Consider the following 26,293-nt stretch of genomic DNA (forward strand, 5'->3'; position numbering starts at 1 on the left):
TGTGGTAATGCTGTGCTTCCTTGGTTTTTCTTTGTGGTATTTTTTGTGGTAGTTTTAGGGGCTTACTACTCAAAAAAGTAACTTACACTTAAAAAGTATTAACTAATTATTCCCTGCCAACAGCATTTCGTTGAACTACTCGCTACAACACTTTTCTGCTACACCCCAAAAATCCGGCAATTGCGTCCTTTCTCAGAGTTCACACTTAACATGTGCCTTTTTTTTTTTTTAACCTGAGCGTCTTTAGTTGCGACCGGTGCGGTCTATTTCCTGGAGCTTCATGTTGTTGTGCTGTCGGTCGTAGTTTGTGTTTCAGGAGGTGTGAGGTCGTGTTTTTTCGCAGTGTAAAGAGTCTTTGTACCACTACCTGCATGATGGTGATTTAGACATCCGCCCCCGACAAAATAAAAATAAAGGAAACATTTCCAGCCGTTTAAGAGACGCGTTTCCATCCTCCAAACTAGCTAGCTACTGCTCAGTGAGGGGCACGCGCAGCGCGCCAATTACACTAACAGCTGTTGTGATCAATGGTCGTGTTGCAAGTCAGTCTAACAAAAGTAACATAACGAGTTACCTGGTTTTGGGGTGACTGTAATGTAGGCATATTCACTGAAATTATGTAGTAACTAGTTACACTACACTAAAAAAGTAACATTAATGTCCTCTAAAGGTTCCTTAGAGTTTCTTTTTGTTGCTTTAGGATGAGAAGACAAGCTAAAATAAAACATTCAGGTAATCTTGCTTCACCTTTTTTAACCTCTTTTTGTGTGTCTTTGTGTTTTTTTGTTTTTTTTTTCATTTATTTATAGTCGTTTTTCCTTCTGTGGTCGTTTTGCTGTTTATTATGATTATTTTGTATCTAGTTTGCAACGCTTCATGGTCATCTTTATTGTAATTTTACGTCTTATGGCGGTTTGATTGACTTTCCAATAAGAAAACAAGAAATTAGATAGGAGGTTAAGGACAAACATGATCCAGATTTAAATAAATGTATGTCCTCATGATCATAATTACACCTCTCAAATGTTGGATGTCCCTGAAACCAAGGAATGAATCTGTTCAATGTGTGTCGTTTGGTTCATTGCTGTCCAGCATCAAGTTGTATTTTTTGATAATACCACTAGGAGTCACTAAATTCAAGCAACAAAAGGTCATAATCATCTTTTAATGCTGCTATTTTTGGATGCTTAATTTGAAAATATAAAAGTTTCTTGGATTATAACTCTTTCGCACATTATCAAGTAATTAATCACTGTTGCTGTTTGGTTAAATGTTTTTGTGAAGCCTGTAAGTGTTTGTCCTGAGGTGAAGACAGTACATGTAAAGAGGGTAGAAAAGAGCATGAGTTGTATATCTTTACAGGTACACACTCACATAAATACACACATCATATGTACATACACACACATTACATTGACCCTTTTTTTGTCTGATCAATGAGGGACATCTCAGCCTTATTCAGACAAAAGGCAGAAGTTCTTGCTTCATCATGGAAGTTGTCAGATCCAGAAATAGATCACTGATGATCTCAATCTGTCTGGGTGCTGAACTGAGCGTTTTAAACAAAAGTACAAGCTGAGGACAGAAGTCTCAAATGACCGAATCTTATTTCTTAGAATCAACAACGCGCCATGTTCAATCAATTTAATATTTCCTTTTAAAAAGATGTACATGGGGGACAAATGGATTCATCTTCTATAGTATTTAACAACATACAGTACATGTCATGTTATAATTAGCATGTGACAAAACAAAACAACAATTACCGGTACTGTCCCTCTTATTTACCCAGATAAAACAGGCTCACTCCTCAGTGTGAACCTTTATTATAGGAACAGGTAGATACACAGAAAAAATGCCTTTCAGACATTGAAACAGGAAATATCTTCTGAAACTTTATGTGCAACTGTAAATGATACAAATGGTGTCTCAGCCTGTTCAGTCTTTAAAAACTGCAGAAGGAGTTAGCTTAAGGCATACAAATACAACTGTAGAAAATCTTTAAATTAAATAATGTTTATATGCTCCATGTTGGTGGATAAGCAGACCTTACGCCCAATCTGATAAACCACAATTTGCTTAAGTGTTCCCAAAACAAACAAAAATGTTTGTTAAATGCTGCCAAAATAGGTTATTTATTTATAATCCCAATCTTGTTAAGAGTGCTTAGAAATGCCAATATTTTTAACAGTGCCCTTGCAGAAATTGTTACAGTTTTTAACGCAGTTCTTAAATTTGCATTGTGAGCAGCATTTTGGGACCTGGGGTCAGAATTGGCCACTTTAACTCGTAGACTGTATTAGAGAAGTGGACATTGCAATCATAAAGTCACTAATTAACATGTGTATTATGATTATGAAGCCTCAAATTTGGCATTTGGCCATCATTATCTTGATTTGTGGGAGCCAGAAGTGACCATATTTGAACAACCCCTAAAGCATACCCTGCTTTATTGTCTATTTTACTCTAAACAGGACCATGATCTACAAAACGAACACCATGTTGTATTGAGAAAGATGCAAAACTAGTGATTGAGACCATAACCTAATTAGGGAAATGTTTACTGAGGTAATACATCAAGAGAGAAGTAGAAGTGAAGTAGAAGTGGTGTCGCCTCCTGCTGGCCATTAGGAAAGTGGAAGGCACTTCTGCATTGGCTTCAATTTTCAGGCCCAGAGGCTACATCTACTTCTCTTACACAGTCTATGTTGTAACCAAAAATTAAAAACTTACTTAAAAAGTTACGATAGAAATGAAGAAAGGAGCCCAAAAAGGGTCCCTGGTGGGTCAGGGTTATCTGCAGATTGGTATTATTACAAAAGGCTCAACTTGATTTCTAAATTATTAAAAGCACAATTGTTAAAATGATAACAATGACAACAACAGTGAACTAATAGCACCAATCCAAACCAAAGCACCACAAGAAAAAAGGAATAACATTGCAGCTAATCCCAGTAAAGACAAACTGTAGCTTCTTTACAAAGAAATGATGTGACATGTTGTGTTACACAGAGCTGCTTTCAGCGGTGAAATCAGAACAACACAAATTTGGGTGAGGTGACACGTTTCCGGTACAGTAGCAGGGAGGGTGTGACCTTCAGGATGGGTGACATAATTGCATCACTGTCTTTAAAAGGAAAAAAAGCTTGAGATGGATTCACACAGGTTCCAGTTTGCACACTGAAAAACAATTTTGCTTCTGAGTGAGTGTAGGGATGAAAAAGTAGACAAAGCTGGAACGGAAAGAGGTGCTGGATTATTTACATGATATTTTCATATGTGTATTATTAACAACAGTGAACTAATAGCACCAATCCAAACCAAAGCACCACAAGAAAAAAGGAATAACATTGCAGCTTGTATTATTAACATGACATATATATATATATATATATATATATATATGTAATTAGGCTTATCGTGAATACCTGTATATCGCAACACTTCAGTGTTGTGTTTAAAACTTGTTTCTGCTGCCCCCATGTGGCCAAAAAAAGTGAGCTAATATCACATTAAAAATTAGTTTAAATGAGCTCTAATTCAGAAAAAAAGAAGTTGCCTAAATCTTTTCACAGCAGCATCGAAGATATCTGACATTTTATGGGTGTGTGAATCCATCCTCAGATTAGCACTCCTACTATAAAAAGCAGTTTGAAAGCAGCGCGGTCAAAGGTCTCTACTCCTCCTCACTGGGCCTGTTCCTGCTGGCAGAGCTGACTCAACTGTGTGTCACTGTGCTCTGAATTTCCACTCACAGTAAAAGTTACTAGCACTGTGGAATGAGTGGTAACATCTGGCAAAAATAAACCTAAAAAAAAATTAACAGCAAGGCCCCGCGCTGAGGGATTGTCAGATAATGACACCGAGGCGAGCTGTTAAAAGTTCCTTTTTGAAGATTTTATGCACAAGCTGCCACAGTCCGCAGCCACAAAATAACATCCTTTAATCTGAAAACGTCCAGGCGAGTCAGCACTGGTTTTGCTCTCACATCGTTTAGGCAGTGTCTCTGTGCAGCACGAAAATCTGTTTTACGGTAGAGGTGATAACATTTAAGCAAACGGACCAAAATGGCAAGACTACGGCAGGTTCACTGCAGTGAGACATTTATAGCTTCCACAGAGACATCAAGTCAAATCACATGAAAACATAACATAAACAAGTCCTCTGACTGCTGACACTTTGTGCAAATCAAACTCTGCTCATACTTCAGCTGAATAACAGCGAGGACTTGATGGATATGCTGATATGGAACAAAGCAATGGCGTACAACAATGTGGTCAAGTAACAACTATTAGATAACATAGAAACAAATCTTTCATTTTATAGCATATGATATTCCTTTTCATGGGCGAAGATATCTGGAAAATCATTTTCTTTACAAAGTGGATTTCTTTTAACTAAACAAATATCACCTGTTAACATACAGGTTTAAGAGAGTACTGCGACCAGCCCTGCGGCCAAAAAGAAATATAGTAGCACCAAAATATTACAACAGAGGGATCATTAGAAAGACAGACGACGGAGGGAAGTCACTCTCTCCTTCTCTCAGTCTCTCCAGGTTTCAGCAGCCCTCCCTCCAGTGGAATGTAAAACTCAGCTCGGCCCGCAGAGGCGCCTGGTCTGTGCTGGATTCAGGCTGGAAAACAAAGGTCCCCCTTTAACAGTTACGGGACGAGGTGTCAGTCCGACAACGTCCCAGTTAGATCCTCTGATAGAGGGAGTGTGCTGTTACGAGGCTCAGTGGGAGGGCTTCACGCTTACTGCGAGTGTGTACAGGACCCAGAGATGGGATGCTGTGAGCGTCAGTGTCCCTGGCAGGTCTTGCAGCACATTTGTCTGAAATATGGCCGGCTGCAGAACTTGAACCTGAGCACCAGGGGGCAGTAGGCCACAGTGTTCACATCTTTACACTCTGAAGGGAAGACAAATGTAAAAAACAGCTGAATTAATGCATTATGCACATGATCTTTTAGAAACAGTGCAGGATTTCATTCAAAAATACAGAGAATATTATCACTTTTATCCACCTTTATTGTTCAGACTTATACGACTTGTATGGAATGACATTAATCCTCCCGTCATTTGGCCTGTGGATTAAATGATTAATCAATTAACTTCTTGATGCTTGAGAAATCAGAAATGCCACATTTTGTATATAAAATCTGCAAAGCGATTAAAATGGTTTATTATTCTCTTTGCATATGTGTCTACAGTAAATACATACACTGTAAATGGATATGTATGTGGATGCATGAGTGTATATATGTTTATATATAGATGTTTGTTAATGACAAGAAGATACAGTGCGAATAGGTTAGAAGTTAAAAAAGTTAAAACATAAATTTGTATGTAAACATTAACAATTGGTTTTATTAAAACTGTAAACTTTTTAAACTTTTCAACCTTTTGTTACAACTGTAACAAAAGGTTGACTACCAAATGAGTTACTGTCTTCATTTACATGCACAAAATATTCCGGTTTCTGCCTTTAGTCCAAAAAAGACTATATTCCCACTAAAGAGTTTACCTGGCTAATTAAAAATGAATATTCTGCTAATATTCCCGTTCATGCAGATGTCCATACTGCCGTTCATCACGTCAAAATATGGAAACGTTGATGTCCGTTGACGTCCTTTTTGCATCAAAATACAATTTTTTCAAAGTTGCCAAACAGTGGCGGACTTGTTCGTCTGTGTTAACACAGACCCCCTCTTTCATTCCTTCAACCACCTTCTTGTAAAAGACGTTACAATACATGCACATATCCAAAAACCTGTTGATATCCAATTCTTTCATAATGTTTAAGAGTGTTTCTTCTTCCGATGAGAAGTGTGGGCTTTTCTTTTGGGAATGCATTTTTTGCATTCAATTGCTATCAAAATCCGAAATATACCGGCATGTCCCACATGTCTCAATTGGATAATGCTACATTGGGAATATAGTCTAATTCAGAACACTAAAGGGAAAATGCTGTTTACAAAACCTGCATAGAATTCAAAATTGTCATATTCTGAATAATTGTGGAATATTTGTGTGAATATAAAAGTAGTCACTGATAGCTGATTGCACACATACCTTTTTCTACATTTTGAGTCTGGGGTTAGAAATTTTAAATTTGATTTTGAAACTGATGACATCCAAATAACAATTTCATTCTATGTTTCAAAATTCAACATTATAAAATTAAAATGTTAAACAAATTGGACAAATCAAAATCTTAATCTGAGCATGCCAATTTTACATTGTGTTCAAATGAAACCTTTGAGTGGTAAATCTTTTTTTAATGTTCCTCCTATTAAACATTACAAGGAGCAATGCGTGACCTCTGACCTTCGGGGTTGTCTGTACTGATGGGCAGACTGAGGTCACATTTGCTCTTGCATTGTTGCATGGCTGCTGGCCGCTGATGTTCCAGACACTCATTGGACGGCTGGCCGGTGTGGGTCAGACACTGCACCGAACGCATCTCCTGACCCAGACCGCACCTGGCAGAACACTAACACATCGGGGATCTTATTTAAGTACAAACAAACACTACGTTGTATAAAAATATCCAACTACAACCACGAAGAGGACCAGGAGTCTTACCTCTCCCCAGGGACCCGTCACCCACTGAGGGGGAGGGCAGCGCTGCAGGTTACAGCGCACCCTGGAGGTGGGTCGGCCATGTTTGGGGCACTTGGATTCTGGCAGGTTGTCACCACTCTCCCCGCTCTTACACAAGACCACACGGTGCCTGTAGCCAGGACCACAGCTGGGCGTACACTGCAGACAGAGCGGGAGATGAAGAAAGAGGGGGAAAAACATCAGGCGGGAGGGCAGGGAGATGGAGGCGATGGGAGGGTGCAGTAGGGGGTCACTGCGGTCATAAGCATGCAGACAGAAATCTTCTTAATCCACTCAGCAGAGGGCAGCAGCTGTATGAGAAACAAAGTCAAGAGCCTGCTCAGTTCCTGTAAGTCAGCTGGACATAATTCCTCTTCTGCGTGTGCCATCGCTGCACCAGACGTCAGAGAAAAGTTGAACGCTACAGAACTTCTGACACCATTAAATTTGGTTTCAATTCATCCTGAACTGTGAGAACAGAGTTTAGCTCCAGGAGCAAAGTGGGCTATGAGAAGATGGACTTTTCAGGCCTGTTGTAGTTAAAGAACACAATAAAAAGCCTTGAAGTATAATTTACATGTCTGCAAAGATAAAAAGAGACCCTTAAAGTCCCACAGACTCGTCAAACTAAAGGTCTGGATCAAAAACAGGTCAGGGGATTCCCACATGACAGGTGTAACAATATGTATTCATGGCTGCAACAACATGTTCAGCGTGATGAATTTGTCTGCTCCGTGCCTCTGTTGTGTATTTCATGGTTAAGGTTCTCTTACTTTCTCCTGGCAGATGTTTGGGTTTCTTAGGTTCAACTGGAAAATAAACTATTGCTTCATCTGACAGGAATTCTGCAGAAAACTCGGTTGAAATTCAGCCACAAGTTGATGAAAAAACAAAAACCACATGCATGATGGGAGACGTCTGACGTCTGCCTACCTCTGACCAGTCCAGGGCCAACCACTCGGGGGGGCAGCTGTGGTTGCTGCAGGGCTCAGTGACAGACGGACGTGGGGATGTGCAGGCTGAGTCGTCCAGGATCTTCTCCTCTGTCACAGAGATCCTCCTTTTACATAACACCTCCCGTGTTCGAAGGCCGCCGTTACAGCTGCGGCTGCACTCGGACCACTCTCCTGTCCACCAGCTGGAGGTAGAGCAGAGATGTCATCATTTGCATTGCATAATCTAGTGTGTAGATACTACAGAAACAGGTTATAATGTACAAAATCACTGGCGTGAACAGTTGTGCACATAACAATAATAAAACCTGTAGAATAAAACCTGCGCAGATGATCAAAAGCTAACCCTTCTCTAAAACTGAAAATTAAAATTAGCGCATGTACCAACATTAAAATACTAAAATTTCATCTTGAAGTAAAGAAATTGTTTAAAAGCTTCCTAACATGGAGATAGGGAGTACAAATGGATGGTTTAAGTGAGATAAACTGCCTAATAAGATAATAAAAAACACACACACAATAAATTATTAAATATTTGAATCCAACAGGGTGAAAATCTTATCGACAAGAGATGACTCACGATGGGGAGCAGGGCTCAGTGTTGCAGTATCTTCTCTTCTCTTTGGGTTTGTTCTTCTTGTCACAGAAGTGGTTGTAGACGACTGAATGATCTGCCTGCTTCCTGCAAACCACCTGCTGGGTCTGCACACCTGACCACAGGTGAGACGACACGAGAGGAACGCACAGAAAGGACTTCATAATCGGCCGTGGGTACATAAGCAATCATTGTCTATGTTAGTTGTTTTGAACCGTGTTCACACATGAAACCTTACACATTCCTGAGATAAATCATGTGAGTCAGCAGTTTTTTTAATAATGTCAGTGTCCACAGTGAGCCTGTTCCCACATGTGACTAATTCTACTCTGGCAATGGCAACATTTTGAAAAACACTTTTTAAATAAACAAATTCAAGAGTTCAAAACAATTTTTGGATTTACTGGCAGCAAAAAACAAAAATCTCTGATTAGGGGTGAGATGCTGTTCCCAAATACTAAGTTGGACACAGGAAAAACGGAGCCACGGGAGGCACTTCCTCTCAAGTTATTCGACTGGCCAATGGAAACAAATGCAAATGCCGCGTCACATGCTCAGTTTTCTTTACTCCTGGCCTCGGGGGTTGCTGTTACAAAAATGTGAGGTGCTCAACAATGCAAAGTAGCAAGCAAAAAACTTCAATCTGATTGAAAACTATTATAAAAGCTGCCCCTGTTTGCTGTCTAATTAGGGCCTTTGAGTGTGTGTGTGCATGTGTGTGTGTGTGTGTGTGTGTGTGTGTTTCTACCTCCAGCGCAGAGAGCAGAGCAGCGTGACCAGGAGGTGTAGTGCCAGGCAAAGCCAGTCAGAGGTTCTCTGTTCAGTGGGGGGTTGAAGCGATAGTGGATCCCTGGGTTCTCCTCCCTCACCAGCACCTGCACACGCAAACAACCAAACATTCATTCAGTGAAACTTTTTGGACATGTTTTTTTAAGACCTGTTTTTGGGGTTTCTTTTGACTCTCACCATGACAATCAGGGTCATGTTTGTTGGCCCCAAAGCTTCAAGAGTTTCTGGTCCATCAGTGGGACGCCTGTAGTGGAAGATGGTACCAGCAACGTCGAACCTGCGTGGAGTGTCAATGGTCAGCTTCCCATTGATGAAGTACTGGTCCCCTTTACTCTTTAGCACTGTGACGCAGAGAAGGAAGAAAGACACTTAGGGAAGACAGTAAAGTAGAATAAAAAAATGTCACTTTGAGCATCCAAGGCATCACAAAAAGAAGATCCTGGTGCAGACAGAGTGAATTTAAATTTTAGGACATTTTGTATTTGCTGTATTACTGAGTTCGATAAAAAGATCAATATCAGCTTTGTCTCAAAGATTGGTCTGTAAAGTATTCATGCTACAATTGCTAGAACAAAAGCAGGTAAAACAGAAAAAAAAACACAGTCCAACAGCTCCACAATCGCCTCTTTCACACATGCAATCTCTCTCTGAAATGTTCGGGAACATTTCCTGCATGTGGTTATTTGTGAATGGCAGCAGGGATCGATATTGAGGGAAATTTGCACCACCAACTTCCCACTTCAAGACACAGTAACATTCCAGGGAAAATGATGGTATGGCTGTGCTGTTAATGAAAGCAGGAACATTACAGGCACGTGAAGGGTTCTGCGTGCCCGACGAAAAAACGCTTTCACGCGGAGCGAGTGAACAATCACAAGACTACGCTGAGCGGAGTGTGTGAGTGAATGAAGTGTAAGTGTGCATAGGGAAAATCACTGGCGGTGCCTGAAAGGTTATCACAGTTACTTCAGTAACACCTTCATCAAAAAGTCTGGCATGGAAAAGGCCTTCTGAATGCAGATCTAAAATTGATATTGATCTTCTCATCAAACTCTTGGTAAAACAAAAACAAAACATTACAAACAGTAGTCCAGGAGAGGTGAGGACATTCGAAAAGTCACATCCTATAGCTATAAAACTCATGATTGGAAAACACAGCTCTGGCATTTACACTAAACATTAACCTGAATATAATCTTACCAAGGTAGTTGAGGGAGATGTTGAGTTCTTGTAAGTGGATGAACACCGATCCTTTGGGAATTCTGACCACTTCTTCATAACCTGAGAAAGTAAAAAAAAAAAAATTAAAGTAAGGTTAAGGAAGTTTATTCATTGGGGGTTCGGGGGGTAGCGATGCATAAGTAGTGTTTAGCTCTGTGGGACACGAATGGACTAAGCAGAGGCTTCAGATTCCAGCTGCATTCCTGGGCAGCCGGCCTCAGCTGCTCAGCTCTTTGCTAGAGAGCGAGAACTGAGCCAAGAGCCGGCTTCTCTTCTCTTCTTCTTCTCTCTTTTCCCGCCATCTGTTTTGGTCTCTTTTCCTCTTTCTTTTTACACTCATCTCACCTCCGCTCTGCCTCTCTCAGCACTGCTCCACTGTCCAGCCACTGCAGCCCTGTAAATAACTCCAGCCTCACTTAGGGAAGAAGAAATAAAAAAAAAAAAATGAAGGCATTAAACGATTTCTTCCAGTGCTTTGACCACAAGAGGAAAGGAGAGGTTTGGCTCGTGACCTCTGCGTGGAGATCTGCGAGGTGGGACTGACCCTGCTCTGAGACGAAGGCGTTGAAGATTAGAGGGACAGAGTTTGAGGTTTTTGGCCTCAGAGACAAACACAGGGAGGGCATATGTGAGAGAAAAGTGTTTTGCTCTGTTCACAATCAGAAACCTGTGTGGTAAACAGAGAGCAAAGAAGCTGTAAACTTTAAGTAACCCCTCACCGCCTCCCAGAGATACAGGCTGCACAGAAGAAAATAGACTTAATGGGGGATTATTGCATCTAAGCGTAGACCACGAAGCAATGATTAAATAATGCACCAGCATTAAAAAACTTCTACTCTTCTGGGATGTAAGGAACACCGTTTGTCATTTATGTCACTTCCTTCCCCTGTTTTACAGTGTAGGTTCAATGGTCTGAACCGTCTGGACCATATATAACCACTTGAACAGCACTGGCTAAAGACTTTAAGAGTTCAGAGAAATCAAAAGCTTGTTGTAGACATGACTAAGTGATTCTGCCAGTCATAAATCTTTCTGTGTCCAGAATAAGCCTCCGGTCTCGGCTCTGGAGTTTGAGTTTGGTTAGACATGAAACAGCAGTTGTGACTAAGTGAACACAGTTTAGACTTTAAGGGCTTGTGGTGCGGTAAACTCAGTTTCTCAAGTTTTTATTAGAAAAAACATACATTAAAGTATGTGGACACTACTTTCTGTGTACCCTGAACCCTGATCACAACCATATCTAACACCTCTGGGATGAACATAGACGGTGAGTCAGGCCCCGAGACTGTTTGATTAAGATGGACGACATGACAGCTCCAAAGATGTATAATGATGACTAGATACCAGATACTGATATGGAGCCAATTCATTCCAATGGTTGTTGGTCTGATGCATACTACAGGAAAGTTTCTAGCTTCCGGGTGTACTTTCACGGTGTGTGGCCCACTGAGTATGCATTTTAGTGTTTCTCCCCAAACTTTTCATTGTGATGATGTCACAGATTTCTAAATCACTTTTCTTGGCTCAAGGAAAGATTTACAAATACAAAACCTGCATGGATCAAAAAGTCATGATAGAAAGATTTATAAATGACCTTGTTTGCAGTTTGAGGAGTCCTGTCAACAGTTTTACAGATGTGCCTTTTACAATGGTGACCTATGGGGAAAATGGTTTTTTGGGCAGGTAATTTTTTCACTGCGATATTGTAAGTAGCCACTGGAAAAAACTGGAAGCATGGCTGAGCGGCTTTCCTGGAGGCGATTTGCGAATCCTTGGATAGCAAAGGAATGGCCTGCCTTACTCTGCCTTTGATTTGGCTTATCCTTACATTCTTACCGTAAACAATCTCACTTCTCTTGCCTAAACCTAACCAATTCAAGGCATCATGTACTGGCCACTCATAGGGAATGTAAAGCAGGCCAGTCCTTCACCATTCTAGGATTTGCAAATTTGCTCTCTGAGGGCCTGGGCAGCTTCCTAAAAGTGAAGCTAAAACATCCTGATCGCCTGCTGGTGGCTGGCTGCAGTCATAAACCTCGTCCCCTCCATGCTGGCGGATGGGACATGTGCCAAACTAAAAATTCAAAGCACGTGTCAAACAATTCCTTTTTTCCTGAAGATAGCTTCTGTCATTTTAGGTAGTTCTTATCACGCATATGCATGTTCAAGTTTTATTTTTTTTCTGCTTAGTTTTATCATAACTACCTATTTGGTGCTATAAAAAGAAGATTTATTGTCATGATTGACAGCTGTGTGTGCCAACTGGTATCCCTGCGATCAATGGCACTGCTTGCGATTGGTCAGACGGCAGGAACATAATGCGGTGATCGTTTCTGCACAGACTCTGGCTCGAAAGATGTCACCAGCGCAAGATGGCAGTGGCCGTATCCTGAAAATGTTGGCTTCATTTTTGTACAGTGGGAGTAAGTAAAGACTTTTTGTCCATCTTTTCATACAGTCATTGGCTGACCTCTAATATTCTCCTGGCTGAATGTGAGTAAATTCCTGCAGCCAAGTCCCTAAATCTTGAGGAAAACCATCCCAGAAGCTGTTATAGTAGTACACTAATACCCATGGCTTTGGGATGATGTGTTCAACAGTCACATATGTATGTGATGTTCAGTGTCCATATATTTTTGGCCATATAGTGCACATTTTGGCAACAAAGCCAATCAAATGCATATTGTATGTTAGAGTGCTAAAACCCCATAAACTTAATAAATTACATTACTGATTTGCATGCTGGGATTTCAGCTCTTTAAAGGTTAATTTTACTGTTCTGTTTTGTTTTTTTTGTAAATGAAGATCAGTTTATTTATCACGACTTGACTTGTGCAAACAGATGTAAACTTGCTTTGGCGGAGTGTTACTTAAATGTTTCTATAAATGCGAAAAATAGCCTCACACTGACCATGATGCAATACACTTGGAGGCAACATAATTTACAGCAAAGCCTGTGTTACAAACAGCAAGCACTGAGTTAGAGAGACGTTCCAGTTGCATGATAGAAAATTGTAGGAGCAAGTATTTCTGGAGTTGACTCAACACTAAGGAAAAAAGTCAAGGAAATCTTAACTTCACCGACAACACTTTTCACAATTCTTTTAACTGACCTCTTGCAATTCCCCAGCTATGTGAAAGTGTAATACTAAATCCCTTAAGCAGCACTTTAACAGTAGCACAGACTGGAGATACCATTCAAAGATCACAAAACACACAAAGAAACAACCTACACATTGACTTCAACCTCACTAACAGATTTTTTAGGCCAACAATAATGTCAGATATTTCGAGGGTAGTTGAGACCTCAGCTGGGGTTGACAGGCCGGCCTGGTCACTGTGGTGAAGAGTGCGGCCGCCTGCTCAGGGTGCGTCCCCTCTGAGGAATCCTGGAAGGGGGTGAGTGGTGTTGACAGTTGGGTGAGAAACTCTGGAGTTGGTGTTGCGGGGAGAAATGTTACCCAGAATAGATCCGAAAGCAGCTGGACCTCAAGCCACACTGGTCGGACCTCACCTAAATCAGTCTGCCACGTGTCCCTGGGTGGCTAGTGGATAAATATATGTATGTATACAGTATAAGTTACATATATGTGTATATTTCTTTGTGCTTCCTTATGTGCTAAGAGGTTTGCAACAAAATTTTCTTATAGTAGATCAGAGGTTGGCCCTTGAGCAGTTGATGTTGTGCATCTTCCGGTGATATGATGTGCATTTCATCATTCATCTATAGTACAAGACGCTAATAATAATATCCAAGGAATTAATTCCAGACATTGTAAGAAGTTTTCTTGCATGTAACCGTTTGGTGGGCTGGTCTCTGAGTCTCTTCATGTACCTTGAATTAGTCTGACTATTTTGGCTTTGACCCTTAGTGGCAAAGGTTTCTGTATTTCGTCATCTCACCAGTTAGACATTTTTGTTGGTATGTTCATATAAATCCCCCTTCTTCTTCACCCTTGGATATTTACTCTCTTTAGGTTTCACAGGGGCTGCACGATAGAAACGCCCCTCACACGCCCACCTGCTCGCTCTGAACTCTCAGGAGTTTCCTGCCATATTCGCACATGGTCTCAATTGAACATTACTTGGACTTTTTACTAGGAAGCAACAGGGTTAAGTCTGTTTAATGTCAGAGTGAATGACATTTGTGTTCTCACATACAGGTCCTTCTGGTAATGTCTAGAAAATTTCCAGTTTGTAGTGCCTATGTAAAAGGGACCTGTGTTAAACTTTGCAGCTTAGATTCCTTGTCTACAAAACTTATTTGTGGTGTACCTCAGGGATCGATTCTGGGCCCTACTTTTTTCTCTATGTGCACGCTTCCCCTTTGTCACGTAATATGTAGATTTATTGTTTCATTTTTATGTAGAGGACACACAATTATATCTTCTTGTCAACCCCACACAACAGATGATCTTATAAGGCTTCCAATAACATTTTAAAGGACTATGCAGGAATTCACTGACATGTTAATATAACATAATAATAAAAGATATGTCCCCCGTGGTCATAAAAAAACTGCTTAATGTAGACACAATGATGGATAAGACTAGTGACTGTTACTATCTGTAATGCCAACTTTAAATCTGGGCTGAATCAACTCTCAACTGCTGAATATACACATCATTTATCTTTAAGCCCAGCAGGTGCTGAAATAAATGACCCTCCTGCAGCTATGTGGAGTTTTGTTGGCTTTATCAAATAAATAACTGTAAAAGTATGCTGCTATGGACAGAGTTTGCATGTGAACAGACAATTATATGATACATTTTGAATGTCTGGGGTATCCTAACTCACATTGCAAGGCAGCTTTCCAGGAGACATTCACAGTCCAGAGTATCAGAATCCAAATGTTGCATGTGCACATTTTTGGTACAAGAGAACAATTACTGTAAGTTGCATAACTTCCATGGTAAATGCCTCACATAATTCTAATCTGTTTCCCAAGAGAGCAGGGATTGGTCCAAATCCACTTTAAACCACTCTTCCCAGCTGCCAATGAAATCATCTTTATCTATACATGTACAAACATCCGTGGCAGCAGCACTTAAATTAAAACTGTTGAGATAACTGGTGCACTGGTGCTTGAGTGTTTTAGCTCTGTACCTCCTTCAGGCAGCGAGTCATTGAAGAGTCCCTCTACAGACACACAGCGGCTCCCGTCACCCCCGCAGACTCGGCAGCGGTCCTCACGAACGTCTGAACCGAGGACACGATCACAGCCAACGTGCTGCCAGAAGGGAGAAATGAGTGAGCTGCAGGGTCACTCGGGGTCAAGGGGCACAGTCAGTAAGTCGAGAGGTGTCAGAGGCCGGGCTGAGGGATTACCTCTAATGTCTTCCAGACCACTTTTCCATAACACAGAAGTATCAGATGGTAAGTCCAGATGTGTTTTCTGATCCTGTGCAGACATAATGCTCTTAGGTTGCTAAACTCATAGCTGTCGACATAAATAAGTTTCATGATGAGCGAAGCAGGTGGTTTTACTCAAACTCTTTAACAGTGAACCTAAACAAACGTGCAGAGAATGAATGGCAACTGCGCTCAGTCTCATATATTCATGTGGCAGTTGCTTATTGTAGAGGGGGATAATGGCGCTGGAGTTTATTATTACTTTTACACTGATTAGATCACAGGTTAAGACTAAATCCAGAGTTGAAACTGTGATTACCCCCATGGTGATCTGGTGGTTTTATAATGTGAGGTAGTGGTGAGTTATTAAAGGTTAAAATAATTTAGGTCCAGACTTACAGCATGCCTCTTGTGTCTAAATGCTGACAGTGTTTCCCAGAGCTTATTGGGAGCAAACTTGGAAAAGTCATGGAATTTCACAGTCACAATTTTCAGGCCTGGAAAGGTCATGGAATTCGTAAAAATAATTGAAAGTTTTGAAAATTTCATGGAATTTTGTACTGTGTAATGAAATCGTTAAAGTTATCTTCCAGGGATAACTTTCCACGTAATTTAACACAAGGGCGATTTTATTTCCTGTAGCTGACGACATACTGTAGCTCCAATATGCTTTGATGTGTGACAACGTTTTGTTTACCATTGCATAAGTTTCCTAATTTTCTCCCCTAGCTGAAATTATGTTTGAATAGAGTTTGAAATGGGCACGAGAAAAAAAAAACGTCATGGGTCCTTGAAAAGTCATGGAAAAGCTTTGAAATGTTGTCCGAGTGAAATATGGCACATTGCAGCTGTAAAAATTGACTCTCACACCACAATTAATCATCAGTTAATGAATGAAAAGTGGGTGAATGTCATGGTTTGTGCTCCTCAAACTTGAATTTGGACTTAACCATCAAGGAATTGTAAAATCCCTGCTGCAATTAAACTTAAAACATTTAAATGTTTTTTTTTGGCTTGGTATTTTCTTCAACATTTACATTTGTATCAGCATCATCTCAGTTTCCACGTGTTCCATCTCTCCCTCCACTAGTTGCAGTGCTTTGTGTACTTTGTGTATATTTTGTGCATCTTTGCTATATCTCATATTTAATCTTCTTTTTGTTTCCCATTAGAAATATGGTAAAGATAATAATATCATAATTCTTCAGGCGATGTTGGCCAAAGTAAATATTACAATCAAGAACACAACATAATCATTTGATTTCTGAGTGTAGTGATCTCGTAGAAATCTCTGAACTGCACTCATGGGCTCTCCTTCACTCACGGAGAGGAGGTTTAGTGACATGTGCAGTCCAGGAACTGACTGCATCAGCACAAATTTGCTTGATGCTGTTTTCCTTGTAAAGATGGCACTCTATATTGTGTCCAAGACATCTGTGAAAAGTGGTTTCTGACAGATGTGCCTTTTGTCTACAGCTGCATGTTGTGTTTAATTGGACTACTTGTTCCCAGGTCGTTTTTCTATGTCACAAACTTCTCCTCCATTCCTCATTGTCAGAACAATCTAAGAACTGAAACCAGCGCCACAGGAGACAGAGATTTCTCCAAAGTGTGTAATATGTACATAAAATACGGGAGAGGTGAGATGATAGAGCAGAATGGGAGGGAGGAAGAAGCTCTGACTGGATTGCAAACAAAAAAGTTGCAGGAAAAAGGAAGCGAAAGAGAAAAAAAGGGAGTGACATCGAGAGAAAGTAAGAGAGTGTCAGAGAGGGAAAGTGAAAAAGAGAGAGAGATAATAAGAGCGCAGTGAATGAAAGCCTGCCTGCAGTGCAGACTGACTAACAGCTGAGCTGGAGGGTCACTGAGTTCCTCCGGAGCAGAACAGAGCAGAGGGGAAAACAGAGGAGAGGTGCAGGAGGAGAGAACATAGAGGAGATGTTGATAAACAAAATCCTCTTTTTGGATAAGTGCAGCCTCCCTCAGCTCCTCAGTCTATCTAACCTCTGAGACACTGAAATAAAGTGCAATTATGGGGGGTATGAGGCAGGAAAGGGGGAGCAGTCACATAAAAGTCTTTTGGCACTCAGCAGGAAACCACAAAACAACAAGCTGAAGATTTTTTCTTCTGTCCTCACATCTTTCTCTCCCTGTCTAAAGCTTCGGCTTACTTTTTGGAGGAGAGCTACTTCCAAGATAAACAAGTGGAACCAACAGATAGGGAATCAACAGCATCCACGTTGCTGTGTGCTATTACCAATAGTGTTTTTTTCCTTTGGTCTATGTCCTTTAACAAATGGGCCATGTGGGTGTCAAAATGGGTTCCAGGAACCTGCTGAAGGTCCAGGTGGCCTCCACTTCAAAATCAGCAGCAGTTAGATGTTTTGTTTTCATTAACAGCAGAGATTAGCAGAGCGCATCGGTAATGGGAATCTAAGATCGCTGCCAAAGTTAAGACAGTTTCTCAGTTAAGCAGCTGATTGTGATGATCGTCAGCAGTCAGTGTGTAAACTAGACCGTGGCGGCGGTCCAGAGTCTAGAGAGCGAGCATAAACAATATTATCTCAGTCTGGTGTTGATCCTCCGCCCTCACATGAAGACGTCTAATGGCTCTAATGCATTTCAATCAAAGTCTTGCATGGGTGCTTACACACACACAAACACACAGAAAGGTCTTATCTCACCTTACACTCCCCGTTTACACAAACATCCAGAGAGTCGTCTCGGCAAGGTGTGCCATCCACCACAGCTGGAGCACGCTCTGTGTAGAAGTTGTATCCTTCTGCCAGGCAGTTGAGAGAGCAGGGCTTCACACCACCTACACACACAGACACACAGACACAGACACACACACACACACACACACACACGGAGCATACAGTATTAGAATACTGGATCCATAAACATTAGAGCACACAAACATGGAAAAAACACATTCAAGCTTGGCTGCATTCACAGCTCCAAATTTAACTACAGTACACAGCACATGTTCTGTATGTCTGCACTATTCTGTACACCATATACAGATGTACAGTCAAAAACTGTACATGATGTTAAACAGAAGGACACATGGCATGCTCATCAAAGTCTTCACAAATTTTTTTTTCCCCCTATCTAATTTTTACATGTTTTGATTTTTACTGAACTTTGGCACAAAAAGAAACAACAGTTCTCTGATGCAATACGTAGATAGACTTTATCTCCTCAGTGGAAATTTGTCTTTGGCTTCACTCAAACATAGCAAAGGTACATACAAACACATAACACAACACACCACTGAAAACAGACAAATTTACAAAATAGAAGATACAATAGTGAAAACTGGCAGCAAGGAGCAATACATTTTATAAATAATAAAAAAGAGCACATCTAACAATACAGTTCCCTGATACAGTCATTGAACATGTGTTCATTGTCTGAATGGCATAAGGATTAAAGGACTTCCTATAAATAATAATATGAAACACCATAAAGATTAGTTGATGTAAATATAGGTCCAAAATTGCTCAAATTGGACCTGTAATTGAGACTATTTTATTTTTAATTTTTTCAAGGTCAAGATTTAACTTATAAATTAACAGAGACAAGATTCCTGGAAAAAAAAGCACAAACATTTCAACAGGTACATTTGAATGACAACTTGCTTTTATTTACCTGCTATCTTGCAGTCTGAGCTACTGCAAATACTCAAACTGTAATGAATTTGAATACAGCTAATGAAATAGTCACTGCAGTCAAACCTCCTGCAGGCTAACTGCCCGAAAACTGAATTCCTGCACCAAGCCACAGGTCCACTAGTAGCTCTGCAAGTCCTGCTGGGTGTTTAATTTGGCTCCTCTGCCTTTTTGAACACCTGATTTACGTTGGACCACTGAGACTAGACATGAAGCCTGCTTTAAATATTAATGTGACAATAAAAGACATATTAAAATCTATTTAGGAAGGTTGTTTTAAATTGATGTAGTAAATAGTGATATGTGTCATATTAATATGTATGACCTTCTGCACGTGTTCTGCCAAATGCATCACATCCTTATGAGGCGTGCAGAGCGGGAAGAGTCTGCGGGGGAGTATGAAATGTTTTTCAGTGCTGACAACCAGAGAACAAGCAGCTGAATTTGATTAGGTCCCTGCTTCCCTCAATTACACACACAAGTACCAAATGCATACAAATACTGTATACTGTACATGTTCACAGGCAGAGCACTGCGAATTTGTAAAGTATATCAAGACACTGACACCAACACAAAGGTCAGTGGTTTGATTTACACAACTTCACACTAAAATTTGAACTTAAACTAAAATCAAAATATTCCATAACTCATTTTGCGACACCTAGTGACAAACTCGATATACAAGCAAATATAATAACTAACAAGAGTTACAAACAACAAACGATTAAAGATTATACTCACCATTGCTTGATCTGCTGATAATTATTCACTTAATCACTTAGTTTAAAATATGACAGAGTAGTAAAAAAGCATCTAAAAGGTTAACACTTAAATTGTCATTTCTGATTTTTTTCAGATTTTTTCCCCAAGTTGCTGCTAAATAACAATGTTTATTTATCTATCTGTCTGTCTGTCTACCTACCCATTACATTTTGTTTTGCGAGATTAAGACATTCTGTCAAATAATGATCCCAGCCAGACAGTGACAATGCTATCTGATCGGGTGAGCCAAATGTGACATAGTCAAACAACTTATTTTGGCAATCAACAGTTCAAAAGCAAATGTATTTATTACTTTGCTATCATATAAGACAAAGAAAAGCAGCAAATCCTGATATTTTGAAATGTCTTTTATCAAAAAGTTGCCAATTTAGTGACTAATCATTTGGCTCTTGTTGCATATGTGTGTAGTATTTAGTGGCTCCGCTAGTGTGTGATGTAAGTAATGATGTAATTGATGTCTAAATACAGTGTGACAGAGAAAATCCGTAAATATACACACTTGTTAACACACACACACACACACACACACACACACACACACCCATACACAGACAGCAAAGTATGATGTCCACTTGCATGACTATATTATTATCATCCTTTTACTCTCTATTTGCTCTGTATTGCTCTCCCTGTTTACTGCATGACACACACACACACACACACACACACACACACACACGCACACACAGGCAGTTGCTAAAGGTCTTCTCCAGCCAAGTGGTATATATCCTTCATTCATCTGAGCAGCTCGCCAGCAGCTCCACCATTTGAGTGGCTGTTGACATCAGTCTGGGCTGTGTTTGTTTGTGCTGGCAGCACTGAAACAGGTACAGTATGTACTGGGAAGACGAGAAAAAGAGAGAGAAAGAGAGTATGTACTGGCACAGCCTGCAGACGATAAAGTGGTCAGGCCACGGAAAACTACAATTCCCATGGTGCCTAGCTTTGGCAGGGCAATCGCAGTTGCAGCAGGCTGTGTTGTGTGGAGTGTGAAGGTTAAATGTGAAGGCAGTTGGAGCAGCAATGTGGAGCAGCTTGTTTGTTGGAAAAAAAAAAAAGCAGCTTAGACGACAGACCTTTTTTAATGAACTGTCCTTGGCTGCCTGAGCTAAGGGAGAAAGCTGCCTCTGTTCTCAGCGTCAGAGAGGGAGATTGCATAATGGTGTACTAAATAAAGTCAGAGAAGGAGAAACCAGAGCAGTGAGGACAAAGGTAAGAGAGCGAGAAGAAGAAAAGAAGCTGTTTTCTCAGAATTTGAGGGTAAAAGTGAAAGGAAGCAAAGCTGAGATGAGAATTTGAGGAGACTGAGAGGCCTGCAGAGGACAGAGAAGGGGCTGGGCGGTGTGATCTGGCCTTAACGCAGGGCAGAGTCTATGGCACTGCTCCTATTTTAACAGCTGCAAGGGATTTCCATTGTAAAATCAGCTGACTTGATGAAAGGAGCACTTGTTGCCTGAAGTTGGAATTGGCTGGCCGGCCATCTCTGTAAGCCATTATGTTATTGGAGGGCTAGATTAAAGGCAGTTATGTCGTTGAAGCTATTTATCTTTCACGTCCAGCGTAGTGCTCATCAGGAGCGAGGAATTCTCGCAAGGCATTATGGGAATTCATGGCTCTCTGCAGCCAGCATCTGCGGGCCAGACAGGAGGGAGTCTGCAGCTTCGATTCACTTTCTCCTCTCTCTCTCTCTCTCTATGCATGCACAGGCACACACACCCACACACACACACACACACACACACACACACACACATGCTACTCTCTGTCTCCTGACTTCTGTTTGTCTCCTGTCATCAACTCTTGGCTCAAATCTGTCTGTCCTGTTCACCTTTAATGTTGTCAACTTTTCCTCTAAATCAACTTTTAGCTTCATCTCATCATCTTCAAAGGAAATTCTTATAACAGGGGGAACAACAATAATATGTTAATTTATCACAGTGTCACAGAAGATGCATATTTGTTTTTGTAGAAAAAACACTTTTGTTTAACTTGCTGTTTGGGAAACCTGCAGGCATACTAATGAATAATCTTTTTTTTTTTAAATAATTTGACGGCGTAGCTGGTGTCCTGGTAGTCCGGGGGTTTAAGATGCCGACGGTGTAATTCATATGATATGTAATGAAAGAGTGCCCCATAACTGATGTTGTTACCTTACATACTTAACGTAAAGTTATGTAGGTTAAATTTAGGAATAAAAAATGGTAACAATGTACCTTAAAATAAGTCCAAGTTCACTTGGTTTCAAATGCTTAACACCTGTCTCCTGGGAGCAAGTCCTTGTTTGCCCCATGCACCACCCCAACGTGCCTCTTTACATGAACTTTGGTCCCATAACCACCATCCTTTACTGCCATCAGCACACTGGTCAAATGATGACAGTGTCCGGATTATATTAGGGAATACATGCATACATACATATGTTAACTAGTGCTGTCAGGGTTAATGCATTAATCATGATGTGAATAAGGTCCTCATATAACATTTTACTCTTCTTCAATCGCATGAATTGCTGGCTGACATTCCTGTCTTTCAGAGGCTGTGCTGGGCTGTGTTCTATAGTGGTATTGTACTGGTATCACGTAAAAGTAGAAGACGTGACAATCCACTGGTACCAAAAATGTCATGCTAGCTTCCCAGATAGGAGGCTGAATAATGCTCTAAGTTTAGGCTATTTTGGCGATGGAAAAATGGCATCAGAAGGATCTCTTGACTGACCTCAACATCTCAAGATATCTGAATGAAAATAGGTTATCTGGGTACCCATGAGTCTCCGATTAACAGACATGCCTTTAACAGACTTTATGCTGGTCCCATGCAGTTTCCTGCTGTCATTTGTTTCCTAATGAAGACGATCTGGTAAGAATTTCTCTACCTTGTAAATATGGACCTCATTACTGTTTTACAATGCAAAATAATGGAACTCAAAACGTGTTCTTAAAAAATACAATTAATCGCAATAAACTATTAAAATTTTGCGATTAATCGCATTTAAATTAATCGACATTTGACTTGAGGACTTTAGTTTCATGTCATCTCGCCTCTGTTTTCCCTAATTCACTATCACCTCTTTTTTTAATACAATCAAGGAAAATGCCTTTAGTTTTTACCACAATCTAAGAATACCCAGTTAAGTAAATGTACTGCTAAAGCACATTATTGTATAACAAGTAGAGCTCTCATTTTCTGCCCGAGCCCAACTGCATCTGACCTGACCCGCCAGCTGCAAGGCGACTTGGTTGCCAGCCTTTGCTTCAGCCTCCCCAGCAGAGGAAAAGACATCCAGGGATGAGCAGTGATTATCATCTGACTGAATTGTTATCAATTATGTATTTAAATGTAAATGTACACTATCCTCTGAGGGAAATATCTACTTTGCTCACCAGCTAGTCGCCAACTCAGCTGCTCAGGTGGTGTTGGGATCAGCTTTTTCCCTAAAACAGCTGTCTGCTGCCAAAAAAAAGTGTTAAGCTGAAACTGTATAGTTGCGGGATTTCCATAGAGCTGAGGGCAATGTTAGGGCAAATCTCCGGGAAGAGATCATCATGGTGCAAATAAACACATACGTACTGTAGAGAGTTACACACACACCCCACACAGACATCGGTTACTCACTCACCTCCTCTGTATGGCTTCCAGGTGTAGAACTTTCCCCGGAAAGGAACGCTGTCGAAATCAGAGCACTGAATCTCCCGGAAATCCCGAGAGCCTGCAGGGCACTCCTGTAACACACACACATACATACATGTTTTTAAACAATATATACAAACACATGCAAATCCCATGCATTGACAAACACACAAAACAAATTAAATTAAATAGTATTCATGATACTGATTACTGTATGTTTACCGATCAATGATGACAATGAAAAGCAGCAACACTCACATCAATATTGCAGGACCTGAAGCGCTTCCTCTCCCCCAGACAATACTTTCCACCAATAGTTGGCCTGCAACCAAACACAAAGCGAATCAGGCCAGTCAGTCACATCTGAGTACAATTTAACATCACATAACCACACCACACTGGCTCCTGATCTCCGCTTTGTCTGCCTTCATAACTGTGTTTTCAATCTCACTGTCTGTCTCTTTCATTGTTTCATTGTCTATCAAAGACCGTCATGACAACACCTCCACATAAAAAAATAATAATAAAAACTGCTGAGAAGGAAGCCAGAGCCAGCCACTGTCAAACGGCTGCCTCTGGTAAACTTTCAACAAATTTAAACAGAATGGAACCGAAACAAATGTGCAAACGATGCTCAGAAAGGATACGAACGAAAACACTGTTGGCCTCAGATTTGGGTCAATTCATTCTCAGTCTAATCAATTCAAGATGAGGGATCTGGTAAGCGTGATTCAAAAGCGAGTCTGCTTGTTGTTTGGTGATGATTCAGGCTATCTGAATTATTTCATACACGATAAAAAAAAAAAAAGATGGAACTGTTGCTTGAAATAAATCTCAGTTCTGGTGTTTTCTGCACTGACGTTGCATGTTCTTTAAGTTCTCTCTGAGCGCTCCAGTTTCCTCCCACAGATAAAACTGCAGTTTTCTCAGGATGCAACTCAACTTTATCTATGCTGATTACAATTCTTACTCTGACACCTAAGGTACTGGCTGATACCAGTGTTTTTTTTGTACACTGTTTGTAACTGATTTGGATCCTTCTGTATGTAATGTAGCACATACATATATTTTTAGATATGCGTATTATAACTACATATAGAGTGTTTAAACTTGTCTTTCATAACAGTGAATATAAACAGTACTTTATGTGGATCACTCCCTTCTGGTTGATATTTCAACTGTACAATACAGCCAGTAACAACACAGATGATGATACTCTTTTGCATTAATGCTTCACTACCTTACTGTATAAATCATTTGCCTTTATTTCTCTATAATTTACAGAACAAAATAAAACATCTTGCTCCCAGTGTAATGAAGTGTGATGAAAACATTATAAGTTCACAAATGCTCAATTTGAATGTATGTTTGAAAGAGTTAAGGGTTGTTATATATAGTCCCGAGGCTACATCAGAGAGTGACTACACTGTATGTGAGGAGGAACAAAATCTGCAGTCATTCTGTGCAAATATGCATCTTAAAATACAGCTGAAGCTACTATGACGCCACGTTCACACCGGCACTGGAGCGCTGTGAAGCATGCTGAGTACTGCCCACTTACTTTTGGTGCACATGTTAACTATTCAGGCCATCTACGCAGGATGAGCTCCTCATACGACTTGTGATTTGTTGTGATTAGAAAAGAGCAGAAAAGCAGAATGCTTGCTGACCAGCATTGAGAAATGCGCCTCTGGTGTGACTGGCCAGGCAACTGCTGACATATCGAGGGACTTTTGGGTCCAGTGTGAACATAGGATGAGGCTTCAAACTGTCTAATTTAGCCAGGTTAAGTGAATATCTTAAAAAATACAGGCTTTTTTAGCACAAACTCCCTCTTTGTGTTCACATGGTGGCTGTTTCCTTTCTAAACCATGGTGAAGGGATACGTCCTGTACAGCTGAAGTTTATTATCATTTTTGGACAGAACGAGGAATGTGGGTTTTGTCCTCCAGCTCTTACAGTGTACTCACTCTATTAAGTCATCAGCACGCATGGACATAAGGAATAATTACAACGACCAGTAACTCCTTTGATGAAGACATTGGCATGTGAGTACTGTAACGAGACTGATTTAAAATAATTTACCTATGTTATTAAGTACACTATTATATTTGGCACAATGCTACAATTGCAATCTCTTCTAGGTGGCTAAATATAAAGAAATTAGCCTAGACTAGACTAATTTCTCTGTCAGGGCCCTGAGACACCAGGCCAATAGTCTGCCGTCAGGTGAGCGTAGTTTTTGCATCCCACACCATTAGCACTAGTCAGTCGTTGCTGGCTGTTTTGCTGTCAATTCAGCATTTTGAATCAGCAACGGAGATGGTGGAGCCCGTTGTTGAATGAAATCACTCTGATTGGCAGTTCAGTTAAGCACACAAGAAGAGAAACAGAAGTGAGGAAAGCAAACAAACTACTCAAGTCCAGAGGGAGTGAAGTCAAAACAAATTTGTTATATCAGGTAAGATTATTTTTCCAGTCACTGAGCTATTTGTTTGTATTATTGTTCGCTAGTGCACAGTAATTATGCTTTGTTCTTTCAACACTGGGTTGTGTATTTATGTGCACGCTGGCTAACTAGCGTTTTGAATTTGTCTCATCAGTGTTTTGGTTTACCATTTTGAATGACAATTACAGACTACTGCTGGTACTGATAAGGAGAGTCATGTCCTCTCACACAGGCACAGAACATA

General features: G+C 40.5%; 1 protein-coding gene across 4 annotated transcripts in view; it reads right to left on the bottom strand.

Moving 5' to 3' along the window:
• Positions 1-3,383: 3,383 nt before the first annotated feature.
• adamts10 (ADAM metallopeptidase with thrombospondin type 1 motif, 10) overlaps positions 3,384-26,293 on the bottom strand; it is a 50,333-nt gene continuing 27,423 nt past the window's right edge. The window contains exons 14-26 of one of the 4 annotated variants that reach the window (XM_042483977.1): positions 23,859-23,922; positions 23,590-23,692; positions 18,201-18,334; positions 15,271-15,394; positions 10,144-10,224; positions 9,121-9,284; positions 8,903-9,029; positions 8,140-8,269; positions 7,540-7,744; positions 6,589-6,765; positions 6,331-6,496; positions 5,028-5,087; positions 3,384-4,912 (exon numbers count right to left, since the gene is read on the bottom strand). In XM_042483977.1, coding sequence (XP_042339911.1) covers positions 4,803-4,912; positions 5,028-5,087; positions 6,331-6,496; positions 6,589-6,765; positions 7,540-7,744; positions 8,140-8,269; positions 8,903-9,029; positions 9,121-9,284; positions 10,144-10,224; positions 15,271-15,394; positions 18,201-18,334; positions 23,590-23,692; positions 23,859-23,922 — 1,645 coding nt within the window. In that variant the 3' untranslated portion in view covers positions 3,384-4,802. Of the gene's footprint in view, positions 4,913-5,027; positions 5,088-6,330; positions 6,497-6,588; positions 6,918-7,539; positions 7,745-8,139; positions 8,270-8,902; positions 9,030-9,120; positions 9,285-10,143; positions 10,225-15,270; positions 15,395-18,200; positions 18,335-23,589; positions 23,693-23,858; positions 23,923-26,293 lie in introns of those variants that run through there. The other 3 variants (XM_042483978.1, XM_042483979.1, XM_042483980.1) reach the window with 3 other exon arrangements.

The sequence above is a fragment of the Plectropomus leopardus genome, chromosome 3 (assembly GCF_008729295.1).
Source record: "Plectropomus leopardus isolate mb chromosome 3, YSFRI_Pleo_2.0, whole genome shotgun sequence".
Classification (NCBI taxonomy): Eukaryota; Metazoa; Chordata; class Actinopteri; order Perciformes; family Serranidae; genus Plectropomus; species Plectropomus leopardus.